General features: G+C 58.6%; 2 protein-coding genes across 2 annotated transcripts; both read left to right on the forward strand.

Moving 5' to 3' along the window:
• The first annotated feature begins 1,311 nt into the window (after positions 1-1,311).
• Positions 1,312-5,577, forward strand: NPM3 (nucleophosmin/nucleoplasmin 3). The gene is made up of 6 exons (XM_068399551.1): positions 1,312-1,391; positions 3,214-3,299; positions 3,878-3,997; positions 4,257-4,350; positions 4,774-4,899; positions 5,020-5,577. The coding sequence occupies exons 1-5, from the start codon at positions 1,349-1,351 to the stop codon at positions 4,866-4,868; spliced, it is 438 nt and encodes a 145-aa protein (XP_068255652.1). The 5' UTR covers positions 1,312-1,348; the 3' UTR covers positions 4,869-4,899; positions 5,020-5,577.
• A 12,778-nt stretch (positions 5,578-18,355) lies between these two features.
• FGF8 (fibroblast growth factor 8) lies at positions 18,356-26,483 on the forward strand. The gene is made up of 5 exons (XM_068399474.1): positions 18,356-18,387; positions 18,478-18,514; positions 20,625-20,805; positions 25,006-25,112; positions 26,196-26,483. Exons 1-5 carry the CDS (start codon positions 18,356-18,358, stop codon positions 26,481-26,483), a joined length of 645 nt encoding a protein of 214 aa, XP_068255575.1.
• The last annotated feature ends 826 nt before the right edge of the window (positions 26,484-27,309 follow it).

Below are 27,309 nucleotides of genomic sequence, written 5' to 3' on the forward strand. Positions count from 1 at the left end.
TGCATATAGTCATCTTTGTTGTCTTGAAGCCTATTTCACGAAGTTATGGCAGAAATGGCAAGATGACTGGCTGATGTCAAACCCATCTCAGCCTGGGAGACAGGCTTGGACTCTGATGTTGTGCCAGGAACCCTTCCTGTAAGGGAGCGTGAAGCCTCCCTTGCTCAAGGGTGGTGGCCACAGATGGGTCACGTAGGTAATGTGCTGCTGCCAGCCAGATCTCTGTGGAGAGCAACTACTGCAGCAGCAGACGGGTGCGCTTGTATAACCATCGGTGAGCAAGCGCTTGCCTTTTTCTGGGACCAGGTTCGGCTTTTCAAACCTCTTCAATTGTGTTTTTCTTGAGCTGACTCCAGCTGGAGCAGAGCGAATGGCCGGCTGGTGGAGGTCTCCTCTGCGGTGGGAGCAGAGCCAGCTTCCGACTGAGAATGTGGTGTGAGCTCATTGTTAGCGGGGTTTGTTTTCATTCAGCTGCTCCCCTCTCCAACCCTGCAGCATGGACCAGGCCGCTTCCCTTTCTGCTTTGGAAGGCCAGTCTGGCCCTCTGCTCCCTGCGACAGATTTTGCAGCAGGATCTTGCCTTCTGCACTCAAAGGCTCCTGTACCGCAGTCCCCCGTGTCAGATCACGCTGCTCTTGTCCTCACTCATGCTTAAAGGGACGGAGATGAGCAGGTCCCTCCCGTTGTGCCTCTGTCTCCGTCACCTCTGATATCCCCTCTTTATGCCCTCAGCCTTCTGCCTTTCCTGGTGCTGTTGGTGCCCTGTATCTTCTGCGGGTACAGAAGGCTGGTGCCTGTGAGAAGGGTGAGAGGTGGACAACTGGTAGTGATCTTTCTGGAGTGGTGTTTCCACAGTGTCCTGCTGAACTGGCTTTGGCTGAAGGCCCAGGGTGGGCAGGAGACCCCCAGTTAAAGGATGTAGTGGTGTCTTTTATCTCCAAGGTGGTTTTGGGGCTGTTCAGCCTCCTCACAATTTAAGACCCTCTCCCCTGTCCCCCCTCCTGCCTACCCCCCAGAAATATCTTCTGAAGGAAGAGGCTGGTTAGCAGGAAAACTCATTAGGATCCCGCTGGGGCAATAACCCCCTTTTATTGCAAGGACACAAAATACGCTCCCCCTCCCCGCACAGCCGCTCCAGCCAGCGAGCCCTGCCAGAACGGACCCCTCCACCGTGTTGACGACAGCGGGGTCCACCCCCCCGCAGGATGCGGGACGATGCTGCGGGGCCCTTTGCTTTGGGCACCCCAAGCCAGGAGCGGGCGCGGGGCGGGGCGACACAGCCCCGCACGGAGCGGCAAAGCCCGGCACGGCGCGGCCCGCCCCGCTCCCAGCGCTGCGCTGCCGCCTCATGGAGCTGCACGGGCCCGGCTGCCCTGGCAGCGTCCTCTTCGGTGAGCGGCACCGGGGGGCGAGGGACGGGGAGGGGGTGATAGAGAGACTAGGGGGGTAATAGATGGGGTGGGGAGAGATGTGAGGGGGGTAATAGACCGGGGGCAGGAGAGAGATGGGGGGAAGGAGAGACACAGGGGCGTTAATAGGGAGGGGGGGGGACAAGAGACACGTAGGTGGGTAAGGGGGGGCAGTAGAGACAGATGGGGGCAATAAACGGGGGACAGGAGACGTGAGGGAAGAGAGGGGCACTGGGGAGTAACAGGGGCGGCGTGGAGGCAGGAAAGACACGTGGGAGGGGAAGAGATTTGTGAAGGGGACACATGGGGGGGGCAATAGGGAGACCTGGGGGCAGTGGAGACACAGGGAGGGAGGGCGGGCAAGGGAGACACGTGGGTCTGGAGAGACACGTGGAGGGCATTACTGAGCCCTGGGGGTGCTAGGCGTGCTGGGGGGGGGACACGCGACACTAGGGAGAGACACGTGTGTGGCCGGGCGTGGGGAGAGGGCGACCAGCGGGGCCCTGGGGAGCGGGGGCCGGGCGGGGGGGAGGGCACGTGGTGGGGTCCTGGGGCGGTTTGGGGGGAGCCTCGGGGCGTCTTAGGGTTCTTGTGGGTGCAGAGGGCTGGGAGTAACGGGGGGGGGAGGGAGGTGGCACCCCCGGCTCTCGCCGGCTTCTCCCGCTCCTCCGGTTAATCCCCCGCGCTCCCACGTCAGCGTTCCGTGCGAGCCGCTCCGTGGGTGCCGCCCGCGGGGCGCACAGCCGCGTCCCTCCTCCCTGGGAGGGCTCTCGGCCGGGGCTGGTAGAGCCCCGCGACACGTGGCCCCACGCTGCTCACCCACGTGCGTGCGCACGCGTGTGCGGGGCCGCTCCCGGCCCGGAGCCTGCCCCGCACCGCGGCTCAGCACACGCTTGTAGCGAAAGGGGACGTGGAGCCGCAGCACCCCCACCCCACGCCCCCCCCAAGGCCTTTTATGCATCCGGATTTCGGTCCCGCCGCGGTGAGCTGCACACATCGGCACGGCGCGGCCCGGGTCCTTCCCTGGGCTGTGTTGGCTGGGGGTAATGCCTCTCTCTCCCCTGCAAACGCCGGCTCTGGTATGCAGGGCTCACGCTGGTGTTTTTTCCTCTCTGCTTCACATTGGGGAATCATCCTGCAATAAGCGAACGCACCCGGGGCACTCTGCCTTTCCTTCCTCCCCACAGTCGGCTGAATCCTGATCCGAAGAGCTGAGGACATAATTTTCCCGTGTTTTTGTAGCTGTTTGGAGAAGTACGTAATAAAACCTGTCTCGAGGTTTGTCCTGAGGGACTCCAGCTCCCTGCAGCCTAGCCCAGCATCCTCCCCTCGCCTTGTTCCTCGTCACCCAGGTCTCGTGCTCTGTGTCTTTGCCTCCACGCTCTCACCAGAGCAAACATTTCGCTGACGCTGGGGAGAGCAGAGCTGCCTTTCTGTCCGCTCCCTCTCCTGTTGCCCAGAGCAGCGCGCCTGGGCTGTGCTGCTCCCTGCAGGGGACAGCCTTGCCCTGCCTGTGCTTGGGGGCCTCGGGTCCCCCTGGGCACTGCTTCATGGCAGCCTGGTTTGGGGACACCAGGTTTTGTCCCTGTATGGTGCTGAGCTGGGTGCATTGTTCTTGGGGACACTTTATCCTGGAGCCCAGGGTGCCCTGGCCTGAGGCTGCTCTGGAGCATGAGAAAATGAAGCAGTTTAGGGATGCTCTGTGCGTGCCTGGCCATGCCGGGGCTCGCCCTGGGCACCCTTCGCCCGTGGCACTTGGGGCTGCGCCATGGCTGCTGCAGCTTTTCTGATCTCCTCTTTCCAGGCTGTGAGCTGACTGCCAGTACCAAATCCTACACATTTCAGGTGGATGAGGAAGATGACTCTGACCACATTTTGGCCCTGTCTGTGGTAAGAGAAATGAGAATTAACTGTGCTTGTTCTCTCCCATAGTGGCCCACAGCCTTACCCCCGCTTCCCAGGCTCGTTCCCCCTTTCCTGCTGGGGCAGGACCAGGGGACTCCCTTGTCTGAGGTCTCAGCTCTGGCTGTTCTCAGGGCAGGACACGGGGCTGACACATTTACCCGTTGTACGGAGGTGCTGGAGCAAAGCCACCGCTGGCAGGAGGCTGCTCAGCAGAGGAATGCTCTAGACATGGGGTGAAAGAAAGTATTTTTTTCTTGTATTTGACCTTGCTGGAGCCTCCCACTAGAACATGCCCTCCTCACCAGCTAGGTCTCTGGCTTGTTGCTCTCCAAGCTTGATGTAGGGCTTCATTCCTGGCTCTCCCTGGATCACTTTCTGTCCTGGGAGCACAGTATCTTCCAGCATGGATCAGATCAGCAGAAAATGCAGCCCAGGTGCCATCCTTTGAGGCAGTTGCAGGGGCTCGTAGCATTGCTGTGGGTTGCTTGTCCCGTGGAGAGTCCTAGCTGTCCCTGCTGTGTCACCTGGGAGAGCAGGAATTCACGATCTCTGCTCCCACACAGGTCTGCCTCACAGACGGTGCCAAGGACGAGTGCAACGTGGTGGAGGTCGTCGGACGAAACCACGAGAACCAGGAGATTGCTGTGCCCGTGGCGAATCTGAAGTTGTCATGCCAGCCCTTGGTAAGAGGTTGCTTTGAAGATTCAGGTGGGGATGGCTGCAGGGAACTGGAAATCTCTGAATGTTTGTGGACCTTTCTCCTAGGATCCTGACCATGAGATGGTATGCAGCTCGTGGGGAAATGCCCTGGGTAGCCTTGGCCTGGCTGAAGATGTCCCCAGAAGGACATGTTTAACTGGGCTGGGTGCCATGCCAGGGACTGCAGGGCATTCTGCTTTTTGCCTCTGCCACTAAGTCAGCTCCATCTCTGTCTCTTTGCAGCTGAGTCTGGACAACTTCAAGCTGCAGCCTCCGGTGACCTTCCGCCTGGCTGCAGGCTCTGGCCCAGTACACCTCGCTGGCTGGCACCAGATCGGTAAGCACTCATGTGGGGAAAGGCTTGGGAGGAGCAAGAGGTATGGAGGGGCTCCCTCCAGCAAGAACGCCGACCACGGAGCCCCTGGGAGATGCGCTTGGTGCTGCCCAGCACATGTGCTCGGTGCCTCCTTTGTGCTCGTTGCCCAGGGGCCATCTCTGTGCAGGGATTCCTTCCCTGCCATAAAGCCTTGCATGGGAAAAGGGGTCTGGATGACCCACACTGTCTCCTTTTCCCATGGCTGGCTGTTGCCATTCCCCTCTGAGACCTCCCTCCAGCTGAGATACAGCTTATTGCCCTCAAGCTGCTGTTAAAGCTGCTCCAGTGCTCCGTGGGCTGCTCTGCCCTTGGGGTGTCTAGGGGGGCAGTTACATTTGCCAAAGACATCAGCTGGTGAGTAACAGAGTTATTTGTGTGTCCCAGTGCACAGGGAAGATGCTTCCTTTGAGGATGATGATGACTTGTCGGAGGAGGAGGAGGAGGAGGAGCTTGCTCCTATCATGCCAGCCAAGAAGTAGAGGAGGAAGCAGTAATTCATCTCCAGGCAAGGTGAGGGGCTGGGCAGCCTCGGAGGAAGGGTCCGGGGGGCCATGACACCCTTGTGGCAAGTATGGGTGGAAGCTGACCTGCCACAGGAGGCTGCTGGTCTCAGTCTGGTTCTTCTTGCAGGTATTCGCTGGGACTTCTCTCCCTGGATGGCTTTTTACCTCGGACACCTCTTGCCAGGACCTCAACGTTTGCTGCTTTGTTTTTATTCTTATTTTTTTTCTGTTGTAACTTTTTGGGGAGCAGGGGCTGCTTCCAGCACTGGGGCGTCTCCTTTCCCACAGCCCTGGGAGGTTGATCCCAAAACTGGATGGATGCTGCTGGTACATCCCCTTTGCCCCATCCCTGTGCTGGGAGTCGGGGATGGAGAAGGTGATCCTTGCCCTGTGCCTTTTTGCTGTCCTGCACTCCCTCTCCCTGGCTCTGAAACACCCAGTCCTGGCCCCTTTCCCAGCAGATGGATGGAAAGCCAGCGGTGGGACACGCAGTTTCGCTGATTCGAGTGTGTTTGCTTTTCTTTACTCACAATTTGATGGTTTTTATACACTTAAAAGTGTGAAACTGGGGCCCAGGCTGCAACCTCAACTGCAGTTATGGTGGGGTGGGAGCCACAGCCTACCTGTGATTTGGGGGGAGGTTCTGGGTTGATCTGCTTTGTAAAGAACTGTTTTTACACTTTCAATAAAGGTCTCTCAGGTCTGGAGGGGGGTCACTGCTGGCTGGCAGGTTGCTCCCATGCGCACTTCAGTGGGAGATGCTCCTCCGTGTCTAGTCCCTGACACTTGGTTCCCTTGGCGATGCTGCAGAGCTCCCAGGAGGGACCCGGGGGCTCTTCTCTCTCCCTTGTGGGCTCTGCACGCTTGTGCCCCGTGAGCCAGCTCAGCGCTGCACCCTGGCTATGCAGGGAAGGGTCAGAGTCATGGGCGGCTGTACGGGGCAGGGACCCAGCTCCACGTGTGCTCCCAAAGGTAACCCAGCTGTTAGCAACACCCCCCTGCTTTGGGCCACATTGGCCCTGGTGCTGGGCACTGTCACAGCAAGGTCCTCTCTTCCATCTTGCTCTCAGCCCAGCAGCGTCCGGGGGAGGGGTGAAACACCAGCGCCTGCAGGGTGTGGGGCAGGTTTGAGCTCTGACATTTGCTGGGGAGTTGTGTCCCCCTGGTGTCTGGGTGCCTGGAGAGGGTTTGATTGTTTCTGCACTTCAGTCAGGGGGCACTTCTCACCCCTGGGGACTGGGCCTGTCCTTATGTTTCCCTACATCCCATCTTGCATCCCTGGCCTGTGGGTCAATACTTGTCCCAGCCCTCCTTGTATGTGACGCTGGCTGTTGTCCCTGAGGAGCACCATGTACTGCTCTGTCCTGCTGGCTGTTGGTGCCCTGGGACAGTGAGCTTCTCGGTTGCATGGACTCTGGTAGGAAATCCTCCAGGGTCGTTCTTCAGCTCAGGCTCCATCCTAGTCTGTGAGTGGGGCTGTTTCTCTCCTCAGGGGCCTGTGCAGCTCCTCTCCATCTCCCCACTGTTTCCTTCTGGCCCCAAACAGCCCTTGACCAGCATGGAGGGAAGGTTTTGATGCCCCTTGCAGCAAAGGGAAGAGGACTGTTGGCATCCCAACCCCACAGCATAGGACCATGCCTGCCTGGGAGGCACCAGAGGACAGAGAAGAGCCAGCCTGGGGGCAATGCACCCCTTGGCTTGTGCGTGGCACCCTGCAGCAGGGCAGGGGGAGGGGGCTGGGTGGTGGGACCCAGGTACCTGCTGGCGGGGGGGCGGTGGCGGGTCCCGACACAGGCTCCGCTAGGTGGCAGGTGGGCAGCGTGGTGGCCCGAGGGCCAGCCAGCCCCTGGCCTCTCTCCTCCTGGCTTTTCCCTTTGCCTCTCCCTGCCTGTCTGCCCGTCCTGACATGGAGCAGCATGCTTGGGTCCAGCCCTGTGAGGAGGATGGGTGCTGGCTGGGAGAGGTCATGTCCCCAGGGAAGTATTGTTCCTCCTGCCATCCCCAGGGGCTGGGGGTCTGTGCCCACACCCACAAGCACTGTGAGATCCCCCAGCAAACCTCATTGCCCTGGGGAAGTGTGTGGGAAGCAGGGCAATTCAGCAGCCTTGGCGAGCGAAGAGGTGCAGGAGCATCCTCCTGGAGGGCTGGATGTGTGTTTGAGGAGTGCTAGCAAGGCACAGCACACCGGTGCCCTGTGCTGATGGTGCAGGAGGGGAGTTCAGGGTGGTGAACGGAGCTGTGGCTGTGCTGGTGCGGGGATGGTGCCCGGCCCCTTCTAGGGCTGGCACAGACAGGACCTCGTAGATCTCCCTGGCTGTGTGCATGTGGAAGGGGTCAGGGCTAATTTATCTGGCAGACCTTGGTCCTGCTCGCTCTTCGCAGAGGAGCAGCTTGGCTCCGGGGAGATAAGAGCCAGTAGATCATTTTTAACAAGGTGCTCCTGGAAGGATGGGCTGGGGGAGGCAGCTGGCTCGGAGCTTGGAGAGGGGTGATGAGGCGGGGGAGTGGGCACAGCTCGGCCCTGGCAGGGTGGTACGGCTGGTTGACGTGAGGTGGGAGAGGCAGTGCTGGCTGATGAGAAGGAGCATTTGGCCTCTTAAAGGGCAGAAGGAGGGAGTTTCAGGGTGCTGGTTTCCTGGGACAATGGGCTGTGGCAGGAGGGACAGTCCTGCCAAGGGGCAAAGCTGGTACCATAGGGGACATGCTGCTAGTGGCAGAAGGCTTGCGGAGACCAATCTTGTCCACCCCTCTGCAGGACCAGCCCATCTCAAGGCCTTGCCATGAGTGCTGCCTGACCCCCAGCCCTGCTGCAGGGTGATGCCAGGGGACAGTGAACACCCCAAGCCCAGGGTGGGCAATGGAGGGGCTGGGGCATGTTGGCACTGCCAGGCCCCTTTCTAAGTGACTTGGGGAGGTTTGCTCCACCCTCCCCAGCAATGTCACAGCCTTGATGTGCTCAGCTTGAGGAGAGGGAGATAAATGCTGAGATGGCAGGCGGCTGGGAGGGGAGATGTGCTCACACACAGCGTTTAATGGGGAAGGATGGGATTACAGGGGTCACGCTAGGTGAGCAGCTTCCTTTGCGGAGTTGATGGTATCAAAGCAGGTGCCCCTGGCTGCAAATACCTTGGGCAAACAAACAGGGCTGTCTAAGAGCAGGTGAGCACCGGCACGGCCAGGCTGGGGGGTGCTCAGGGGTGGTGGGGGCAGGAGGCTCTCTGCGCGTGGGGAGTGAAGCGTGGGGCTCCCAACGTGAGGGCTGCCTTGTTTTGCGTAGGGTGGGGGGAAAAATGAAGTTGTTGTGTGTCAACATACATGTGTGGGCTCCCCATGCTGGACATGTGTGTAAGGGTGCAGAGCCCATCACTATTTCATGAGGTGGTAGAGGTGCCAGTACCTAGGGAGCCAAAAGATGCCCCAACCCAAGGTGATGGCTCTGGGGTTGCTCTAGAAGGTGGTTGGCTCTGAGCATCGCTCCTCTCTGCTGCATTTTGGGGCTCTGCATGCTGACATTGCTGGGGATGGATTTCTCCTCACTGCAGCCGCATTGGGGAACCCTGACCCTGGCTGAGCCATGCAGCAGAGAAACGTGGCCATAGCATGGCTTGATGTGGAGGTCACCACACTCTGTGGCTATGCACCCACACTGTCATGCTCTTCGTGGCCCTCCCAAACTGCCCTGCTGTGCTCCGTGAGGGGCTCGAGCTGCTCGCTGCAGGGTCTGTCCCAGGTGCCAGCTCCTCTGGGCTGGGACTTGGCTGTCGGCGTCCAGCCGGGTGGCTGGGCTGCACCAGCAGCTCCCAGAGGATGCTCTGGTTTCAGAGGTCAGGTCTGAGTTGCTTTTTCAGGGATGGAGGAACAGGATGGGGAGCTGCTCTGCTGAGCATGGCCAGCAGTTTTCCTTGTGATGCCCCAGCCTGTCCTGCCCCAACAGTTTTCTTGCTGGGTTTCAGCTCTGCGTGGCTGAGAACTCGGCTGAGAGGCGCAGCTGTAACCGTGCTGTAGGTGGGGCTGGTCCCCTGCTCCATGAGCTCTCGGTTGCTGGTTCCCACACTGAACTGGGGTCGTCCTGCTTTGCCCTGAGGCTTGGCTGCCTGGGCTACGGAGGAAGCCAGCGGGACACCCCTGGAGATGCAGCACTCCCCGTTATCCCAGAGTGCAGCGGCTTGGTGAGGTGGGGCAGAGAGCTGTGGGGCGTGTGTGGCACCTCGGTGGCAGCACGAGCCAGGAAAAGGGCCAGCAGAGCCACCCCTAGATGGGACCACCCTGGTGGCAGGTTGATGAGTGTCCCGTTCTCTGCAGTGTTAGCTGTGCTACCCCTGTTCCCTCCTGCCGGGTGGTGGGCACAGGTACCTCTGCTATTGCCTCCAGGAGCTGCCAGCACCCTAAAGCGCAGGGCTGGCCCTGGCAGAGCTGAGCCGGGGACACGTTGCAACCAAGAGAGGAAGCAGCAGGATCTGGAAGGGCCAGGCAGCCGGTAATTCCCATCCTCTTCCATCAACACTCCTTGCAGAGGGAAATGCTGCTGGTGCACTGTGTGGGAACAGCTCTGTCTGCTGGAGAAGCCAAAACTCAGGTCTGGGGTCATCTCCTGCTCTCTGGTGCTCAGCCATGAGCTGGGCCCTCCCCAGCATGCCTCCAGCTGGCTGGGAGCCTGGATGTGTGGGTGTTCACCCCACCGACTGCTCTGCAGGAGGAGAAGGGGCTCCTCCAGCTCCTGGGCTGATCCACCACGGCTGCTCCCAGCTGCACATCCCAGCACAGAAGGTTGCTTACGGCCAGGCTCTGCTCCAGGCGTTCACAGGCTGCGATCGCTGCTCAGTGCGTCTGCTTGCAGTGGGGACACGTGTCCCCAGCTCCACAGCGCTGCCCAGAATACAAGAGGGGGTTGTTTCCGTGAAGGTGCTGCTGCGACAGCTGTGGCTTTATGGTCTGCAGTGGGGGCACAGCAGAAGGTGCTGGAGGAGCACGGGGTGACGCTGGAGCAGGGGTTGTGCCATGAGTTGGGTTTAAACTCACAAATGTATAAAGCAGGTGCTAAAAGTGAGCATGGTTGGGCTGTGGTAGAGAGCTCCATGCAAGACAGCCTGGGTGAAGCTCCGTCACAGCCATCCTGCACGGTCCCCTCCCGCATCCCCAGCGCAGTGTGCCTCGCATCAGGGCAGCGTTCACAGCTCTGCGCTCGGCAGCCACAGCCGAGATACCCAGAGGTCGCAGGTGTCCTGGCCTTCGACCCCTCCGAGGTGCGAATCTAATCGCTCTGGGCTGGGCTGTCCCTGACCCTGGCAGGACTGTCACTGCTGCCCATGCGTTCCTGCCAGGGCTAGTGGCAGCTGGGGGGACGGGGTCTGCCCAGAGCAGCTGGGTTGTGCCCCAAAGGGATTTAGGGTCTGCTGGAGGGATCCTGGCAGGGACGCAGTTCGCTGCAGGGACCTTGCTATCCCCTGGTCCCAGCCTAGGCTGGAGAGCCCTAGGCTGGATGGGCAGGATTTGTTCTCTGTGGTGTCCTTGCTGGTGATGGCTCTGCATAGGGGCTGTGGGACACCCCATAGTCCCTCCGTGCCTCCAGCCCCTGCTCTCCCGACGGGCTCTCAGGGGGCTGGAGACCCCCAAGCTGCAGCACATGGGATTTTTGGGGCTGGATAGGAAGGGTTGTTGCTGATGGGCAGAGCAGAGGATGAAGAGAGCATAGGGGACAGGGATCTTGTCTGTGGCAGGTCTGCCCTGCTAGACATCCTGGTGCTCAGCTCACGGGGAAAAGCAGCGTGGTCTAGTGGTGGGGCTGGACCCTCGGGAGATGGGATTTTGACTTCTGGGGAAAAAGTGTGAGCAGAGTCACTGGAGACCTCTCAAACCCCATCTGAACTTCCTGGGTGCTTGCTCCTGTGCCTAGGCTGGCTCCCTGCAGCCCTGACCCTCCTGCACACCCTGGAGATAGTGTTTGCACCATGATGGGAGCCTGGGCACCTTGTGCATGCCATGGCCATGCTCCAGGATGGTGTGAAGTCCCCTACCACAGCTGGTGCCTGGGAGAAACCAGTTACAGGCTGTTTCCATGTTCTGGCTGTGGTTTTTCCTGGGACCACATGTTCCCCACCTTCCCAAAACATAGAGGTGTGCAGGGTGGCACGGAGACCAGACGTGGCCCTGGGCATGGGAGCTGGAGAGGGACACGGTTCCTGTGGCAGTCCCAGTGCCAGCGTGGGGGCTGACAGGAGCTGGAGGTCTGGGCTTCAGCAAGGGTTAGCGGTGGGGTTTGGGGCAGGTCCATAGGGCTGGCCAGCAAGGTGAGGGACTGTGGCCAATTCAGGAGAGCAGCAGGTGCCATGGGGAGCATGCCCACCTTGACGCTTCTTTGGGGTTCACTCTTGCTGGCCCTGCTGCCTCCCCACATCTCCCCGGCTCTCACAGGGCCATGTGGGGTGCCCTAGGAGCTGGCTCCCCAGGGCCAGGGTCAGGATGAGCTGCAGCTCTGCCGGGCTGGGATGTCAAAGGGGCCATAACCCTGGTGTTTTGCAAACTCCTGGGGTCAGCAGTTCAGCTGCCACTGACACAGGGGCCCGGAGACACACACGGGCATTTTGGGTGGATGCTGTAAGCAAACAAATGAAGGTAGAGTTACAGCCGACGGACAGCCCCCCCGGCCACTGCTGTTAGTTTTAGGCTTAACCCCCCCGCGGGATGGGCGCAGGAGTCCTCTTCCTAAGAGGACCCAAACCAAAGCCAAATTGCCTGGCCTGGCTGGCTGGGAGCTGAGGATGGATCTGGGCAGCAAAGGGCCAGCATTTTGCATCTCTGTCTCAGCTCCTTGTGGCCCTGAAGGAGACTCTGAGCCAGTCCCACAGAGAGGACAATGACCCCCGGCAGTGAGTGACGGCTCCCATCTTCCTGGGTGGCCAGTGGAGCCCCCTCCCACCCATCCTGGCTTTGACCCTCCTTCCCAGCCCTGCCTGATGATGTGTGGCTGGAGACCTTGAGGAGGGTGCTGCTGCTTGGGCTGGGTCTACGATGCTGGGGAAGACGTGCCAGCTGGGAAAGTCTGGGGACCAGGTCCTGGAGATGCTGTTTGGTCTGTGCAATGGGGCCAGGAACGAAGTGGAGCTGCCTAAATGCCACAAGCACACACATCCTCATCCACATGTTCATGTGTGTCACCCCTTCCCCATGCACGTATCATAGCCATTCCTCGTCGGGCTGCTCGTTTACTGATCCCTGTTAGATGCAGAGCAGATTTGTAGAAAAATACTCAAGCTTGGGTTTAAACCACGCAGGGCTGGGGATGCCACCTTCTCCCTGAGCTGCCCCCATGTGAACTACCCTTGCTGGGAGCCTTTGGACTTTGTTTCTGGCTTGCCTAACTCAAGCCCAGCTGTGGGACTCTGTGTGGGCCCCTTCCCAAGCTGGGTGGTCACAGAGCCATTCCAGTTCTCTCTCCTTGCAGATGGACGCAGCCTGGGGGTGCACCTCCCCTTCAGTGCCCTCCACAAGGCTCCTGGCCTCGCTCTGCCAGATCTTTACCCATGTGCCTGGCCCACCTCTGACCCCCCCCCCATGCACTGGGTGTGGATGGCAGAGACAAAAACAGCACTGGTCTCACCAGAGCCAAATGTAGCCATGAGGCGGATGCTTAACACCAGTGGAAAATCCTTCTGTGCATCCATGGGCTGCCCTGGATGAACTTCTGCTATGCCTGAGGACCAGGAGCGAAGCTGCCACGTGCTGAGCCACCCAAGGCTGCCCCTGCCGTGCTGGCAGCCCTGCTGATGTGGGTAGTGAGCTCTCTTCCAAATCACCCAGCCTGGATGGAAAGCAGAGCCTATCTTTGACTCCTCTGATCCGTAGGAGCGTCGCTGCCTGTGAGTCAGCACATGGCCACTGGATGATGATGGAGCCAATATTGACACCAGCACTTCCAGGAGCACAGCCTGAAATTGTGGAAGCAAAGACCACGTTCCTAGAAAGCTGCTGGGCAGGAGGGACAGGAGGTAATGAAATGGTCTCCAAAGGGCAGAGGAGGGACCCCAGTTCCATGAAACGAAGCTGTGAGAGCGGACTGCTGAAGAGGGACCTAACGGGGCCACGTCACACAGGTTGGTCCTGCACAGGGATGGGCACAGCTCCAGGGGGATGCGACTAGAACACAGGGGTAGCCTCCTGGCCTGGCGTTCCCACCACCGATGAAACATGCCTCAACCCTGCTGCTAGTAATTGAATAGAGAGGAGAATTAATTGTGAGCGGGCCGAGTCTCCCCTCCCTGCTCCTTGTTTGCCCTGGGGCTGCCTTGGCGCTGTGGGTAGCGAAGACAAGGTCATTCCCATGTAACACATCCCGGTGGGGTTCGGCCAAGTTCCTTCCCTTCGGGGAGGGGGGCAGGTTAATGGCAAGCAGTGGGATTGCCCCAGGCTGCTCCGCGCTGCTCAGCCATGGAGGAGCTACTGTTGCCTCCGAAACGCCCCATTAATGCTGCGGTCCCTCTGTGAAGGATCAGTGGGCAGGGCTGGGGGTGCTGGGCCATAGGGCTGGGGCTGGGAAGGGTGAGGGTGGAGCGGGCTAGCATCCCTCTGGCTCTGCTGCGAAGCCTCCATGTGCTTATTTTGGTGTGGCAAAAGCTGGTTTATGGCCAAGCATCCTCCAGGCACGGCTGTAAAGTGTTACAGGATCCTGGTTTTCAGGCGGTTTGGCTCTCCATCACATGGTGTTGGAGGGGAGGGAGCTGCTCAGGTGCAGGCAGTGCTGCCCATGCTCCAGTGTCCTCGTCTTTGTGTGCCCCAGCCTTTGGCTAGCCCTCAGCCCCATGCCAGCCACCCCACTGCCTACACTGTCTGTCCCCTTTCAAAGGTAACTGCTCCGCAGACTCTCAGAGCCCGCTGTGCCTCCAGAGAGGAGGTCTCCTTGCCCTCCAGCCGGCTCAGCGTGCTGTTGCAGGTGCTGCTCTCCTCCATCAGCCGGGATTAGCGCTGTGGTCCTGTCTATGTCCCTGGCCTTGCAGGAGCAGGGAACTGCCTGTTGGCCCTTCTCTGCGAGTAACAGCAATGTCCTGGTTGCTTCTCTGCCTGGTAGTTTCCCATGGTAAAGAGATGTTCAAGCCAAACCTCCTCTGGGTGTTTTGCTGGCTACCCCTCACCCCAGATTCTCCCAGCCTCCTCTTATGATGTGAACTCCCAGTTTGCTAGGACCCTGTCTCCGCTTGCCCCAGTTTGGACTGGTTCACCCTAAGCCGTGGTTTATGTTGCTTTTCTTGGCTCTGCCTTTCTGAAATAAGTGATGCTCGTGGAGAGGTTTAAGGCTGATGCTCAGGGAGGAGCTGGTAACAGCTACACCTTGCTGGTTTTGACCTCTTGCAGGGAGCAGGGTCTTGCTCTGCCATTCCTCACTGTACAGGAGGAGAGGGGTGTCTATGGGCCACTTCTGACCTGGACTGTGCCAGATGGGGATGATGCCTTAGAAAAAGTAGGCTGGAAGCTGGAGCTGGGACCTGGCTGTGTCCTGCAGATGTGCAAGAGGACATCCTGGGAGAGCGCAGGGACGGTGCTGGGGTGGCCCCGGGTGGGGGCGTGCAGTGCTGAGGGAATAGGGAGAGACCCCCACAGCACTCCCTGTGCTCTCTCAGGTCTCTGCTGTACAGTGGCACTGGCAGCCCCCTCCCAGGGGGTCTCACAGTCCCTCACCTGCTGCCCCCTCCTTCTCCTCAAATCCTCTCCCAGGCTGCTCACTGCTAGGCTGCAGTCTAGCCTGCTCCAGGAGCTACCCCCATGGTTCTTGGCTGCCAGGAGGCTCTGTGTGGGGTGCAGAGGGGAGGTGGAGGTGGGAAAGGTTTAAGAGCAAGCCAGGACCCCAGCCAGGCTGCAACAGCCATCTCCGTGTCCTCATTCCTCTCTCAGCTCCTGCTTCTTGGTGTTGCAGCCCTGTGGCTGCTCCTGGGCACCCTCAGCTTTATGGGAAAAGGGGTGGGTGAGGGGGCTGCAGCTCACATCTCTGGTGTTCAGTGCTTCATCTGCAGCGTTTAACATCCCTAAAGAACGTAAAATACGTCAGCTGTTCTCTGAGGGAAACACACTCATGTGCCTGCCCAGCCTAAACATGGTCCCAGCTTTGCAGATCAGGGCAATGGAGCAGTGGGACACCAGGACGGGACCTGATGCTGGTAGCGTCCTCCAGCGATCAAAGCCTGACGGCTGCCTGGAGCGCTGGGGGCACAGCAGGTCCCCAAGTCTTTCTGTTGGGAGGGAATTTCTTTCACCAGCTCCACAGCAGCTTGGCCTGAGGCCCAGCTGGTCTCAGGAGCACTGCGCTGGGGTTTCTCTGCTCTGCAGGAGAGCCAGACAAGCCATTTAGCTTCAGTGCCTGGGGATGGAGGGGACCCTCACCCCATGGACCAGGGGGCTTAGCTCAGATGGCCTGCGAAGGAGCTGATAGGCAGGCTGATCTCCCTTGTGCTGCCTTGCACGGGAGAGAGGCTTTCCGAAAAAGTTTGTTTTTTACATAAACAACAAAAGGAGGGGGTGTCATTCTTGATGCAAACATGGGTGACCCTGTGGTGGGCTGGGAAGCACTGAGGGAGGGAGGCACATGCACCCAGCTTTCAAGGGCTCCAAGGGCACCTAGCTTCCCTGTAAGGAGCAGATCGTGGCTGTAAGACAAGGCAGCAGCAGAGAGGGGGTGAGCCCAGCAGCCATCATGCTGCCTGTCCCCAGCTGCTGTCACCAACCTGCTCATGTCTCTGCCCTGCCCGAAGGTGGGATAGGATGGGGGCTGTGGAGGCTTTGGCTGTGGGCCTGAGGATGGCTGGCAGGAGCATCGTCTGTCATCCGCTGTCAGGCGAAGTGTGGCCACCCCTGGGTGATCCCGCACCGGCTGGATTTTACAGCCATGACTGGCACTTGAGCCTGTTTGCCGAGGGCAGGGGGCACATGGGGCTGTCAGCTCGCGGCTGCCTCTGACCCCATACAGGACACCATAAATCTCCCAGTTTAAGGCAGCCCGGGCTGTTCTGGACACGGTGCTGTTGAACACGGTGTGCAGGATAACACGCAGCCCAACCCTGCCCCCGCCGGAGGTAAAGCAAGGGTGGCTGCTGGTGAGCAAGGGCAGCATCTGGCAAAGAGACAGTGCCTAAATCCCTTTAATTTTTTATATATAAAAAAGTGAGGATTGTCCAAATTTAGAGCATTGGGAATATCTAGTGCTGCCTGCTCTGGTTTTGCCTGGTTTTCCTTGGGCAACCCAGAGGGGTGGATATGGGGAACTGCCTCATCTATGCTGTGGCCCATCAGCTGTTCGCAAAGCTCCACACAGAGGGTTTTCTCTCCTGAGTGTGTGCTGGACTGACAAGCTGCGTGTGTGAGAGTGTCCTGCCTGTGGAAACCCTCCCTTGCTTCAGCTGAGCACCTTCAGTACCCATCCTGCCCATTCCTGTGGTGCTTCTAAAGTCTTCAAGTTAGAGGCAGGCTTGGCCCAAGACTTCTTTCTACATATAGGAAAGCCTCTCAGAAACATCTTTCTGGCCTTTTGAGCCAAGAAAAAGGGAAAGAAAATGCACAAGGGGCTGATTTTGTGGGAAATTTTGCCCAGAACAAGGCAGTTGCCCACGCTGTGCTGTGCTAGATCTGACGATACCAATCCAAGGGGAGTTTTTCTCCTCAAGCCCTGTGGGGCCAGCCCAGGGATGGGGCAGCGTCCAGGCTCCCCTGCCTGCCTGCAGCACCCGCCCTGCAGCAACAATGCTGGGCAAGACCAGGTGAGACCCCTGGGAGATCCATCCTCAGACTTGACTGTAGGCAGCGTTTTCGGGTGAAATGCTGAGCGTGCAGTGGGGAGAGGTGTAGGGACATGGGTGTCCGGGGTTGCTGGGTGTCTGAGCAAGGGGGAAAATGCGCGAGCTGGATGTCAGTGTGTGTGTGAGAGAGAGAAGCGTCCTGTGACTTCAGCTGCTTGTGCGAGGTGGGGGGATGTATTTTTGGGGTAGGGGTGAGCAAAGAGAAGCGTGTGTGTCTGTGCTGGGGAGCGCACAGTGTGTGCATACAGGGTTGCATGCGTGTGAGGGGCGTGAGCGGGAAGAAGGGGGCTGCATGGGAAAGGCTGTAGTGTGTGTGCAGGAAGGGTCTGCGTGGAGGACCTGCGCGGGTGTGCGAGGGCTGCGTGCCCGCACGTGTGTGCGCGGGAGGGCCGCACAGGCGTGTGCGGGGCAGTGTGCGTGTGGAAGCGGGCCGTGCACGCGTGTGTGTGTGTGCGTGTGCGGCAGAGCAGCCCGCCGCTCTGTCACTCAGAGCCCGGCTGACAGGAGCTGCCTCTCCAGCGGCGGCAGATAGCGCTGATTGCTGATTCGAGGAAACAAAATAGCAATTGTAATTATGGGCTCTGATAAGATAAAGGAGGGCGCGGGGAGCGCGGGGACCGGCAGCGGGGCACGGCCGGCAAATTAGCAGCTGTCACTCAGCACCGAGCAGGCGGCGCCGGCCCCGGCCCCGGCCAGGTACCGGCCCCGGGGGCTGCCCGCCGCAGCCCCGCCGCAGCCCCCGCCCCGGTGCGCAACAGGTGGCGGGGCCGGGAGCGCCGGGGCTCGCCGGAACAATGCAGCCCTCGGCGGCCCTGCCCGGGCTGCGGGGCTGAGCCCCGTCCCGCCGCCGCCGCCCGGCCCCATGGCCCCGCACCGCCGGCCCTGAGGGCACCCGTCCGCCCCACCAGGTAAGCGCCCGGCGGGGATGCTCGAGGGGGGTCCCGCTGCCAGCTCCCCACCCCGGCTGCGGTATTTGCTCAGCCTCGCTCCCTCTCGAAACTCCGGCCCCCTCCATCCCCCCGGTAATCCTTTTAATGTCTGGCACGTCCCGGGAGGGCTCGCTCGCCCGCCCGGTCCCAATCCACAACGCGCCCGCGGAGCGGCGAGCCCCCAGCGGGGGGACCTCGGCCCCGACACCGCCTCCCTCCGTCCCAGCCCTTAAACCCCGTTTTACAGATGGGGAAACTGAGGCACGGGGCGGGGAGGGCGTCCCGCCGGCGGGTGGCCGCGGAGCCCGGCCCTTAGTGCCAGCCCCGAGCTCGGCGATACCTGGCCCGCCGCCCCCTCCGCCTCGGCAGGTACCGCCGGGCTGGGGAGGGGAGCGGGGGCGGCGGTCCGGCCGGGCTTCCCTCCGCGGCGGCGGCCGCCCCTCGGCCGCGCCCGCCCCCACCGTCGGGGCTGCGGGCCGGCCTGGCCGCCTCCCGGGGCGGCAGCGGGGCTGCGGAGCGGGGCGGGGGGCACCCCGCGGCGGGGGGCCGCCGGCCGTGCGCCCCGGGGGCTGGGCGGGCGGGCGGGCCGGCGAGGGCCTTTCCCCTCTGTAGCCGCTTGTGCCCTCCTTTCCTCGGGGCGAGGACGTGCCGGCTGGGCGAGAGGAGGCGAGGAGCCGAGGCAACGCCGCGCCGCGCCCCCCCGGGCGCTCCCCGCCGCCGCCGGGTCCCGGGCTCCCGGCCCCGCACCGGCGCCGCGATGGACCCCTGCTCCTCGCTCTTCAGCTACGTGTGAGTACCGGCAGCCCCGGCCCTCCCGCCCCGCGCCCGCAGCCCTCCGGTTCACACCTCTTTCCTCCTTTCTCTCTTCCCCCCTCCCAGGTTAATGCACTTGTTCGTCCTCTGCCTGCAAGCCCAGGTAAGTGCCCGCTGGGCCGCCCGGCTTTGTTTGCCCCTCGGGGATGGGGGGTGCCCCGCAGCCGCTGCCGAGCGCCCCGGGCTCGGGAGGGAGGGAGGGAGGAAGGAAGGAGGAAGAGTTTTAAAACCCAGGAGACAAAAGTCCCCCGGCTGTAAAAATCCGAGGCCGGGAAGCTCCCCGGGCTGCAAAATAAGATGCGGAGGACTCGGGCTGCGAGGCAGGGAGCACCCGGGGTTTCAAGGAGTTGCTCACGGTTATTTTTAAGTAGCTTTAGGTCCCGTCCCCCCCACCTCTAAATGGCACTGTGGATACCCCCGTTCCTCTTGTCCGGGGTTGTTTTCCTACACTGCTTCATGCAGAAATTACAGTGGAATTAAAAAGGGGGGGAAAAAAACAACCCACCAAAACCTTATTAAAAATCGCAGGTTTTGATTCCGCTTAAAATTGTCAGACTTGAGCATCGCTGGTTTGTGTCGCCGGGGACAGAAGCGTCACGGAGAGATCAAACCGCCCGGGTAGAGCTTGTGCGACACCCGCATACCAGCAGGCATGCGTCGCTGGGAGCGGTGCGCCTGCAAACCGGGGTGAAGACCCTCTTCCCCCTGAGATCACAGGTGCAGGAGCTTTTTTTTAAAATGCCCTTTAAGCTACTTTTTTTTTTAAATTTTCCTGGAAGATTGGGGGAAAAAAAAAATCGAGTTTCCAGACGAAAAGCAAAGGGAACTAAGCGCTGGGAGTGTGCAGTTGTATAAAAACATAGCTGTAATATTTTGGAGTATGAGATGGAGACCAAATAGCAGCATGGCTAATGACCTCTCCTCCACATGGTACCCTCATCAGAGCTGGGGAGAGAATCCTGCTGCATTATCCAAAACCCGTCTATAGGAAACACACATGCACAGGCAGAAGCAAAGGGAGAGAGATGACATTGTCAAGGGGAGATATCTCTATAAAGCCAGCTTTGGGAGAGCAGCGGCTTTTGCTTTTGTTGGGGTTTTTCTGTTGTTGTTGAAGACAGGAGGAAATCTTCCCATTTGACGTGGGGGTGGCGGGGGGTAGTCCCAGCCTTCTGATGTTGAAAGGAGCTATCTCCTAACATTTGCTCAGAATACATCTTTATAAATGTCAGGGAGCAGCGAAACTGTCCAGACTTAAAAGAGGGATTTGAGATGAGGGGGGGAAAAAAAGACTTCTGTGCAACTTGTGAGCTGGGGCTGAGGGGGGAGCAGGTTTGGCTGCTCATGAAAATCATTTAAAGTCCAGGAGCTGCAGCATTGGGTCTGGAGGGGACGGGCTCAGCTGCGGCTCCGGGGCTAACGGGTTCGGCGTGCCGGGGCTGGGGACAACCCCGCTGCCGGCACCAAACAGCTGGCTGCGGATGAGGGATGTGTTTGCATGGGTAGTGTGTTAGTATCCTTGGGGTTTTATGCCACTAAATACCCAGGCTGGGGCAAGGTTTTCTTATAATTCTTATACCTTGTAGTTCTACCTTCTCTGGGGATTTCGTATTTAAAGGGCTCAGTAAGTGGGGTGTTTGGGGGCAAATACAGAGCCTGGGACCCAGAGGAAAGGCAGCTGTTGAAACCGATGGGGCAGCGGCTGGGGTACATGTCCCAGGGCAGCGCTGGGGTACGTGTCCAGGGCAGTTGGAGCAGTAGTGTGCTCCTGCAGAAGTGAGAGAGGTGTGGGACGAATGTGTCAGCACCGCGGGGGGGCAACCCAGTGCCATCCTGCATGACCCTCTCTGGATCCCCTCCAGCCCCCGGCCTAGATGCCCATCTCAGGTACTCCCGTGCCAGCCGGGACCCACCAAGTCCCAGGGAGGCCTCTGGGGTCACTGAGCCCTGTTGTGCTCCCAAGTCGCCTGCCCCTCTCTGCTTAGGGCACGTCTGGAGCCAGCACGGCTCTGTAACAGGCTCTGGCCGCTGTGTCCCGGGGCTTAATTCTCCTCCCGGGGAGGCTTTGCTGGCACAGGAGATACCACCGCGGTCCCGGCTCCGTGCCTCCCTGTAAAGCCCGGCTGGAGGCAGGCGATCTCGGCTCAGCCCATTCGCCCCTCTGAGGAGTAGAGATTATAATGGTGTGTCGTATATTTTTTAATTTCCTAAAGGTAACTGTTCAGTCCCCACCTAATTTTACACAGCATGTGAGGGAGCAGAGCCTGGTGACAGATCAGCTCAGCCGGCGGCTCGTCCGTACCTACCAGCTGTACAGCCGGACCAGCGGGAAACATGTGCAGATCTTGGACAACAAGAAAATCAATGCAATGGCAGAGGATGGGGATGTGCACGGTAAGGACGTGCGATGGGGGCGGGCGGAGGGGGGGAGCCGGGGAGGTGTTCGCAGCGATTGATGATTTCCGTCCTGTTCGTTAGCCAGAAATCATTAAAATTGTTCTGCTCGCGGGGGCTTGTAAAGGGAGAACATAGGGGTCGGCGATCAGCGGCTGGGCGCTTCAAGGTGAGGGCAGGTTCCCCGTGCCGAGGGAGGGGATCAGTGCTCGCAGGATGGGCTTTGCTTCTTTTTCATTCTTGGTTTGCACCTGACTCGGAGGGCTTGAGGCTGTGGCGTGCTGAGCAGCACCCATCATTTCAGCCCAGCTCTTTGCAGGGCTGGGTGTCTCTGAGACTTCCTTCTGGAAAAGGAATGGAAAGAAAAGTTGAAAAAGAAAAGGGGTGGGGGGGTGGTGAAGGTGAACGGCTGGTTTGGAAATCTTCCCTGCACTAGAACTGTCCAAAGTGGCATTTTCCTGACATATCCCCCCATCCCTCCCTTCGCAAAACAAATCCTGAGCAGAGGGTCAGCAAGGCAGTTGGCTGCGGGGGAAGATGCTGAGGCGTCTCCAGAGACAAAGCAGGGGGGACTCCACGAACGCAAGAGCCCACACTACGCTGCAGCCTCTCTGCCATCACCCCGGCCATGGCACCCCCTCCCCAAAACCTCTTCTCCCACGGGGCAGGAGGACCGATCCCTCCCCTGAAGCCCAAATAGTTTGATCTCGTGCGCTAATGACACATGGGGATGGTGAGACGCCACGCAGGGGTCAGCGGGGCCAGCGAGCCCCAGCACCGCTGCGGGGCCGGCTGCGGGAGGCCTGATCCTGCACCCGGGTCAGGGAACTGCTTGTATTCATGTGTGTTGTACGTAGGAATCACAACTGTTTTTCTTTGGTATTAGCTGCAATTTCCCTTTCTTGCTTGGGGAGATTAGTAGAAACACTTTTCTTCCTTCCCCTTCTGTGTTGTTTTTTTGTTTGTTTTTTTTTTTTTTTCTTTCTTCCTTTTGCTTTGGCTGAAAATTTCACGCTGGACTTTAGCAGTTCAAGTGAAGCACAGATTCCATCTATATGGTATTCCATACATCCAGCATTAATCTTCCAAATGAATTATTCCCACCCTAGAGCAGCTCCGGCTTGAAAGGGCATTAGCTAATTTCCCAAGCAGAAGAATAAAAAAAATCCCATCTTGTTTTGGTCCTATAACGCCTGGATTTTTAAAAGTCAGTTAGTGCCTATTTAAATAATGACCAGGTTTAAATAAGGCCAGAAGGAGGGGACTGGTGGTGGCTTGAAAAACTCTATTAAAATGTAATAAAAAAAGAAAGGTTAATCATTTGAAGAGCTAAGGAGGAGAATGAAGACTGATCTAAACCAGAAAGAGAACAAGCAGTTTTTCAGATGTAAAGTTTTAAGAGTTGCAAGTCTGTAAATGTTAAAATAGAGGTTCAGGATTGTTCTATATGAATCTCTAGGGAGGCCCCCATGTCTGGAAGAACTATTAAAACGCTTCTTACTTTCACCTTTTTTAACATTTCCTGAATACTTTCTCCTCTTCGCAGTCCAGTTGGGGGATCAAGTGTGTCTCGCTGCATTTTTTCAGCATTTACGTAGCCACTTTCCCTTCAAAGTTTGAGCATGAAACATAATTTTACTGGGATAAATCTGTCACTTAAGTGAAAGAATAGAGTTGAAAACGTCAAGCTCCCACCTCCTCAAAAAAGGAAAATAAGGACTCCCCCAAAATGTTATTTAGAAATTCACTTTGCAAGAAAAGAGCCCCTCTCCCCGAGCCCTTCCTTCTGCTTTTTTTATCTCATTTTTGGGGGTGGGCGTGTAAAAGGGGTTGATTTGTTTTTGCAGATGACCCCTTTCCCCACGCTGACGTTTTTGCAGCCGACTTAACATCGAGTCTGGCGTTTTCAGTTATCTGTCTTAATTGTCAATATTTGATTGACTTTTTTCATTCTAAGGGAAGGCGGGCAGCCAGTGCAGCCCGTCTCGCCCCTCCTGGGCCGTGGCTGCCACCGAGCAAACCGCCGGTGGCTGCAGCCCAGACTAAACCCCACAAGTGGCCAGGGATGCTGGTGCAGCTCCCTGGCCACTTGCTGGTTTTGTCTGCGCCCGGGGTTTTCTGCTGGTTGGGGCTGGGGTTTGCAGGGTTCGTGGGTTACCCGCGTGGGTCTGGGCGTGCAGGTCCATGAGGACAGGTTGTCCTCATCCTCTGCTGCTGGTGGGGCTGGAGCCGTGTGCTGGTTGGGCTCGTGTGGGGCAGTGAACTCGGCCGGCGGCTGTAAATCACGGGAAAAAATAATAAAAGGCCGAAAGAGAAGAGATGTGCATCTTTAAAGCAGGGTTTTGTGCTCGCTGGGGCCAAGGCCTCCCCTGCTCCCTCCCTCCCTTCTCCATCCCTCCCTCCCTCCCGCTCCTTCTATCTCTGAGAGAAAAATCAATTCTCCTCAAACCTTTTACTGCCTCTGAGATCAATTCCCCCCCTTTCCCCAATATAGATAAATAGGGGGTCACTGTCTCAGCGCTTCGTTTGCAGAGCACCACGGCTCCCATGGCTGGTTTTGGGGATGCTGAGTGCGTACCAGGCTCTGGGTGTTGGTGCTGGAGTGGCACAGCCCGGAGTTGGCTCTTCCCAAATTTCTCGGCTCCGAGTCCAGTCTGTGCCTGTCTGGGGGGCTGTGGGCACGGGGCAGTTTGGGGACGAGAGGTGCTGCAGGGTGACGTTGGCAGGAGGGAGTGTGGGCAGGGGGTGCCTGCATGCGCATCGAGCCTGGCTTGCCTGGCAGCACCAAATCAGTTGGCCCCAGCAAATTTTGGGATGCCTTTTCTGTTGCTCAACTCGGCTGCTGCCAGCACTGCCTGCTTGCTGTCCCCACCCTCGGTGCCATTGACCTCAGCAGTGCCCGTGATGTGAGGGGTGAAGGATGAGGACATCGCAGAGATGGAGAGGAAGCGGTTTACTCCTAGCCCAAAGCGTGATTTAGGCTCACGTTAGCTTGTGCGTGTGCCCATAGCCTCCTCCTGCCATTCAGAGCATCCTCCTCCAAAGCCACCCCCTCCAGAGCTTCATTGCTGCCCTCGCTGGGGCTTGCTGGTGGCTGAGCATCCTGGGGAGAGATGTGCAAGCTGGGGCAGACCCAGGGTCCTGAGAAACAGAGCAGCCCTTGTGCAGAGATTGGAGAGGAGAAGTAAGGAGTGGGCTCATTCCCATAATAAGGCTATAGACTTGGAAGCTTTGTGGGCTGCGCTCTAATTACTTTGCCAAATTGTGCTTATGGCACTAGGGACTGATGCTGGGCAAGGGGTGATAGTGGTGAGATGGGGCAGTCCTGGCTGGCTTTTCAGTGCCATGGGGAAATGTTTGGTGCTTGGCACAGCACAGCCCTTTTGAGGTGCAAACAGGTAGCCACCATCCCTGTCGGGGCTTGCCCTGGGGAAGGGAGCTGGCTCAGGGGACAGCAGCTGCAGGGCTGGGGAGAAGGATGTCCTGTCCCCATCCTCGTCCTTCCCTAGGGATGGATGGGCTTCGGGGCTCGGGTTCCCAGGGAGGAGGCAGGGAGGGAAGGTGACAGGTCTATTTATAGGTGGTCCATCGACCCGTCGATTTGCATAGCTCCTTCAGAAGTCGATCGATGTCTCCATTAAAAAACTGAGACCAAATCAATACGCCCTCTCGACTCGTGCAAAGGTGAAAGGCATTAAAAGGATGACTGTACCCTTCACGCCTCCCCTGCCAGCTGCAAAGTCACTGCTTCTCCTGCAGCCCTGGCCCAGCAGAGAAACATGGAGTGGTGTCCCCTGGGCTGGGGACAGCTGGCAGCACACCCTGCACTTCCAGAGGGTGCCTGCCTGCAGGCTCGCCCAGACCTGCCTCTGTTTCCAGGGCAGCTGGCTTGTTCTCCACTGGCCACTGCATACCCTGCTCGCTGCCCTGCCTCCCTTCTGGGATGTCTGCGGCACCTGAACCACTGAGCCCTGTGGAGCCGGGCAAGGCAGAGTTACACAGTGGCAGGGTAGAGAGGCCGAGGCTGGCTCTTAATCTTGTGCCCTGATTTTAGGGCTCTCTCTGGCCCAGGCACCTCCCTGCCCAGCACGTGCCCACAGTGCCCAGTGTCAGGCATTGCTGGGGTCTCCATCCCTGTGCCTGCCCCGTCTCGGAGGCCCTCTGATCTTCCTCTCTCTTTCCTCCCACTGCTCTCCCCAGCCAAGCTCATCGTGGAGACGGACACCTTTGGGAGCCGCGTGCGCATCAAAGGGGCAGCGACCGGTTTCTACATCTGCATGAACAAGAAGGGGAAGCTGATCGGCAAGGTGGGGCGCTGGGCTTGAGGGCACGGGAGAGCCAGGAATGTGCTCTGGGTGTTGACTGGGTCTTGCTGGGAGAGGAGCTCTTACCTGATACAGAGCCCACCTGTGACGATGAGGAGGTGGGATGGGGGTCCCGGGGGTTCAGCCAGTGCACCCCTTTGGAGGGCAGGAGGATGAGGCATCCTGAAGCCCGGGTGGCAGGAGGGAAGGGGGAGAGCAAGGGAGGCTGGCAGGTGCCGTGTGGGGCACATTCCTTGTATCTCCCTGAACAAATAGGTGGATTGCCAGGCTATTCTCCCCGATTACATGGTACAAGTGCCAGGAATGTTAAGATGCTCCGTGGGGCTGGCCCCAAGGCCTGGCCCTGCCATGCACTGGTTAGTCACGCTCCCTCCGAGCCTCGACGCTCCCTCTCCGGGGGCAGAGGGGGCTAGATGTGCAAAATCCTGCTGGGGTAGCAATCATCTGGGAGGATTTTCCATGGCGGCTCTTCCCTGGGGCTGGTTGATGTGGGTCCCCTCCCTGGTTCCGCTGCTGCCCATAACGGGAAGGAGTTCAGCCTCCAGCTGCCACCTGTGTCTGTGGGCATCGTCCCCATGGACCCCACATCACCTGTCCTGCCCCTTGATGCCCCTCCTATATTAAACACTCCAGGGGGGATAGGATGGGTGGATGAACTTGCCACTGAGATGGAGAGTTTGCTTGTGGTCATGCTTGCAAGGGAATCCAGCCCCTGGCCTGGATGGGGACAGGATGGGAGTGGACAAAAATCCCCTTATGGGTGCAGTGGAAATGAAGACTAGGACAAGCTGCACTGGGGCTTGCAGCCCGTTGCTGCCATCACAGCAGACGCAAGCTGCAATGAGCGGCGTCTGCCCATGCCACCATGCCTGCTCCCCTCAGCTTTCTAAGGAAAAGTAGATTTTGGGCAATTCTGACCTGTAGAAGAGGTGGGAAAAGTGAGCCCTCGGCTGCCCACAAGCACTGTGACCTTGCTGCCACCCCAGCCAGTCCAGCTTGGTGTAGCGAGATGCAGCCTCTGACCGAGCACCCGTTGCTTAAATCCCCGCTCTGTCCCCTCCTCAGAGCAACGGCAAGGGCAAGGACTGCGTCTTCACGGAGATCGTCCTGGAGAACAACTACACGGCGCTGCAGAACGCCAAGTATGAGGGCTGGTACATGGCCTTCACCCGCAAGGGCCGCCCGCGCAAGGGCTCCAAGACCCGACAGCATCAACGGGAGGTGCATTTCATGAAGAGGCTTCCCAAGGGCCACCAGACAACCGAGCCCCACAGACGCTTTGAATTCCTCAACTACCCCTTCAATCGGAGAAGTAAAAGGACTAGAAACTCCAGCTCCAGGGCGGGCCCTTGACTTGCCTGCCTCTGCCTGCTCTGCCTGCACCTCTCCTGGAGGACTCTCCTCCGAGCTTGGTGGACTATATGTAAAGACTTTCCCATATGGGTATTAAACAAAAAAAGGGAGGGGAGGAGGATAAAAAAAAAAAAAAATGCTTGCTCTAGTTGTTGATGATATTGAGGGGGTTGTTTGGTTTTTACAAAAAAAAAAAAGGGGTGAAAAAAAAGAAGAGAGAGGCTCTATTTTTGTACTCCAACTTTAAAAGAAATGAAACGTTCAAAGACTGGTGAAGGGAGAAGAGCCCTTCGCTTAGAAATGTTCTAGTCTGTTTGGGGTCGTGTTTTATTTTGTAATTTTTTTTTTTTTTTTTTTTGTAGCTCTAGGGGTAAATGAGAAAAAAAAAATCACCGTTTAAAACAAACAAGCAAAAAAAATGGATATCCAAATCTGGAAACGATGTGCTACTTAAACGAACTGAATTAGCGCTTACTGGAGAAGATGGAGAGGTCGGAAAAAAATTAAGGGAAGGGGATTTATTTCAGAGGTGGCCTGAGGTCTCCTGGGTGGGTTTTGCAGCATGGGAGATGTGTGGGCACTGCCCGTGGGGACTGGCTGCGACGCCCGGGGTGAGGACCACTGGATGCATTCCTTCCTTGGATGTGCCTACTTCTCTGGCTGAGCAAAGGGTTGCTGGAAGCCACTTGCATCCTTCCAAAACCGCTACTGGCTTCCCAGCTCCCAACTTATTTTTCCTCAGGAGGGGACAGGGGTGATGGACACCCCAGAGCAAGTCCTGAACTGACTTTATACCTCTTACCCACAAGAGCATCTTTGGCATTTG

This window comes from Nyctibius grandis, chromosome 4 (assembly GCF_013368605.1).
Source record: "Nyctibius grandis isolate bNycGra1 chromosome 4, bNycGra1.pri, whole genome shotgun sequence".
NCBI lineage: Eukaryota > Metazoa > Chordata > Aves > Nyctibiiformes > Nyctibiidae > Nyctibius > Nyctibius grandis.

Coding starts and splice junctions, on each gene's coding strand:
- FGF8 (XM_068399474.1), top strand. CDS start 18,356: ATGGACCCCTGCTCCTCGCTCTTCAGCTACGT. Junction 18,388..18,477: donor TCCTCGCTCTTCAGCTACGT/GTGAGTACCGGC, acceptor CCCCCCTCCCAG/GTTAATGCACTTGTTCGTCC. Junction 18,515..20,624: donor TCCTCTGCCTGCAAGCCCAG/GTAAGTGCCCGC, acceptor AATTTCCTAAAG/GTAACTGTTCAGTCCCCACC.
- NPM3 (XM_068399551.1), top strand. CDS start 1,349: ATGGAGCTGCACGGGCCCGGCTGCCCTGGCAGCGTCCTCTTCG. Junction 1,392..3,213: donor CCCTGGCAGCGTCCTCTTCG/GTGAGCGGCACC, acceptor TCCTCTTTCCAG/GCTGTGAGCTGACTGCCAGT. Junction 3,998..4,256: donor AGTTGTCATGCCAGCCCTTG/GTAAGAGGTTGC, acceptor GTCTCTTTGCAG/CTGAGTCTGGACAACTTCAA.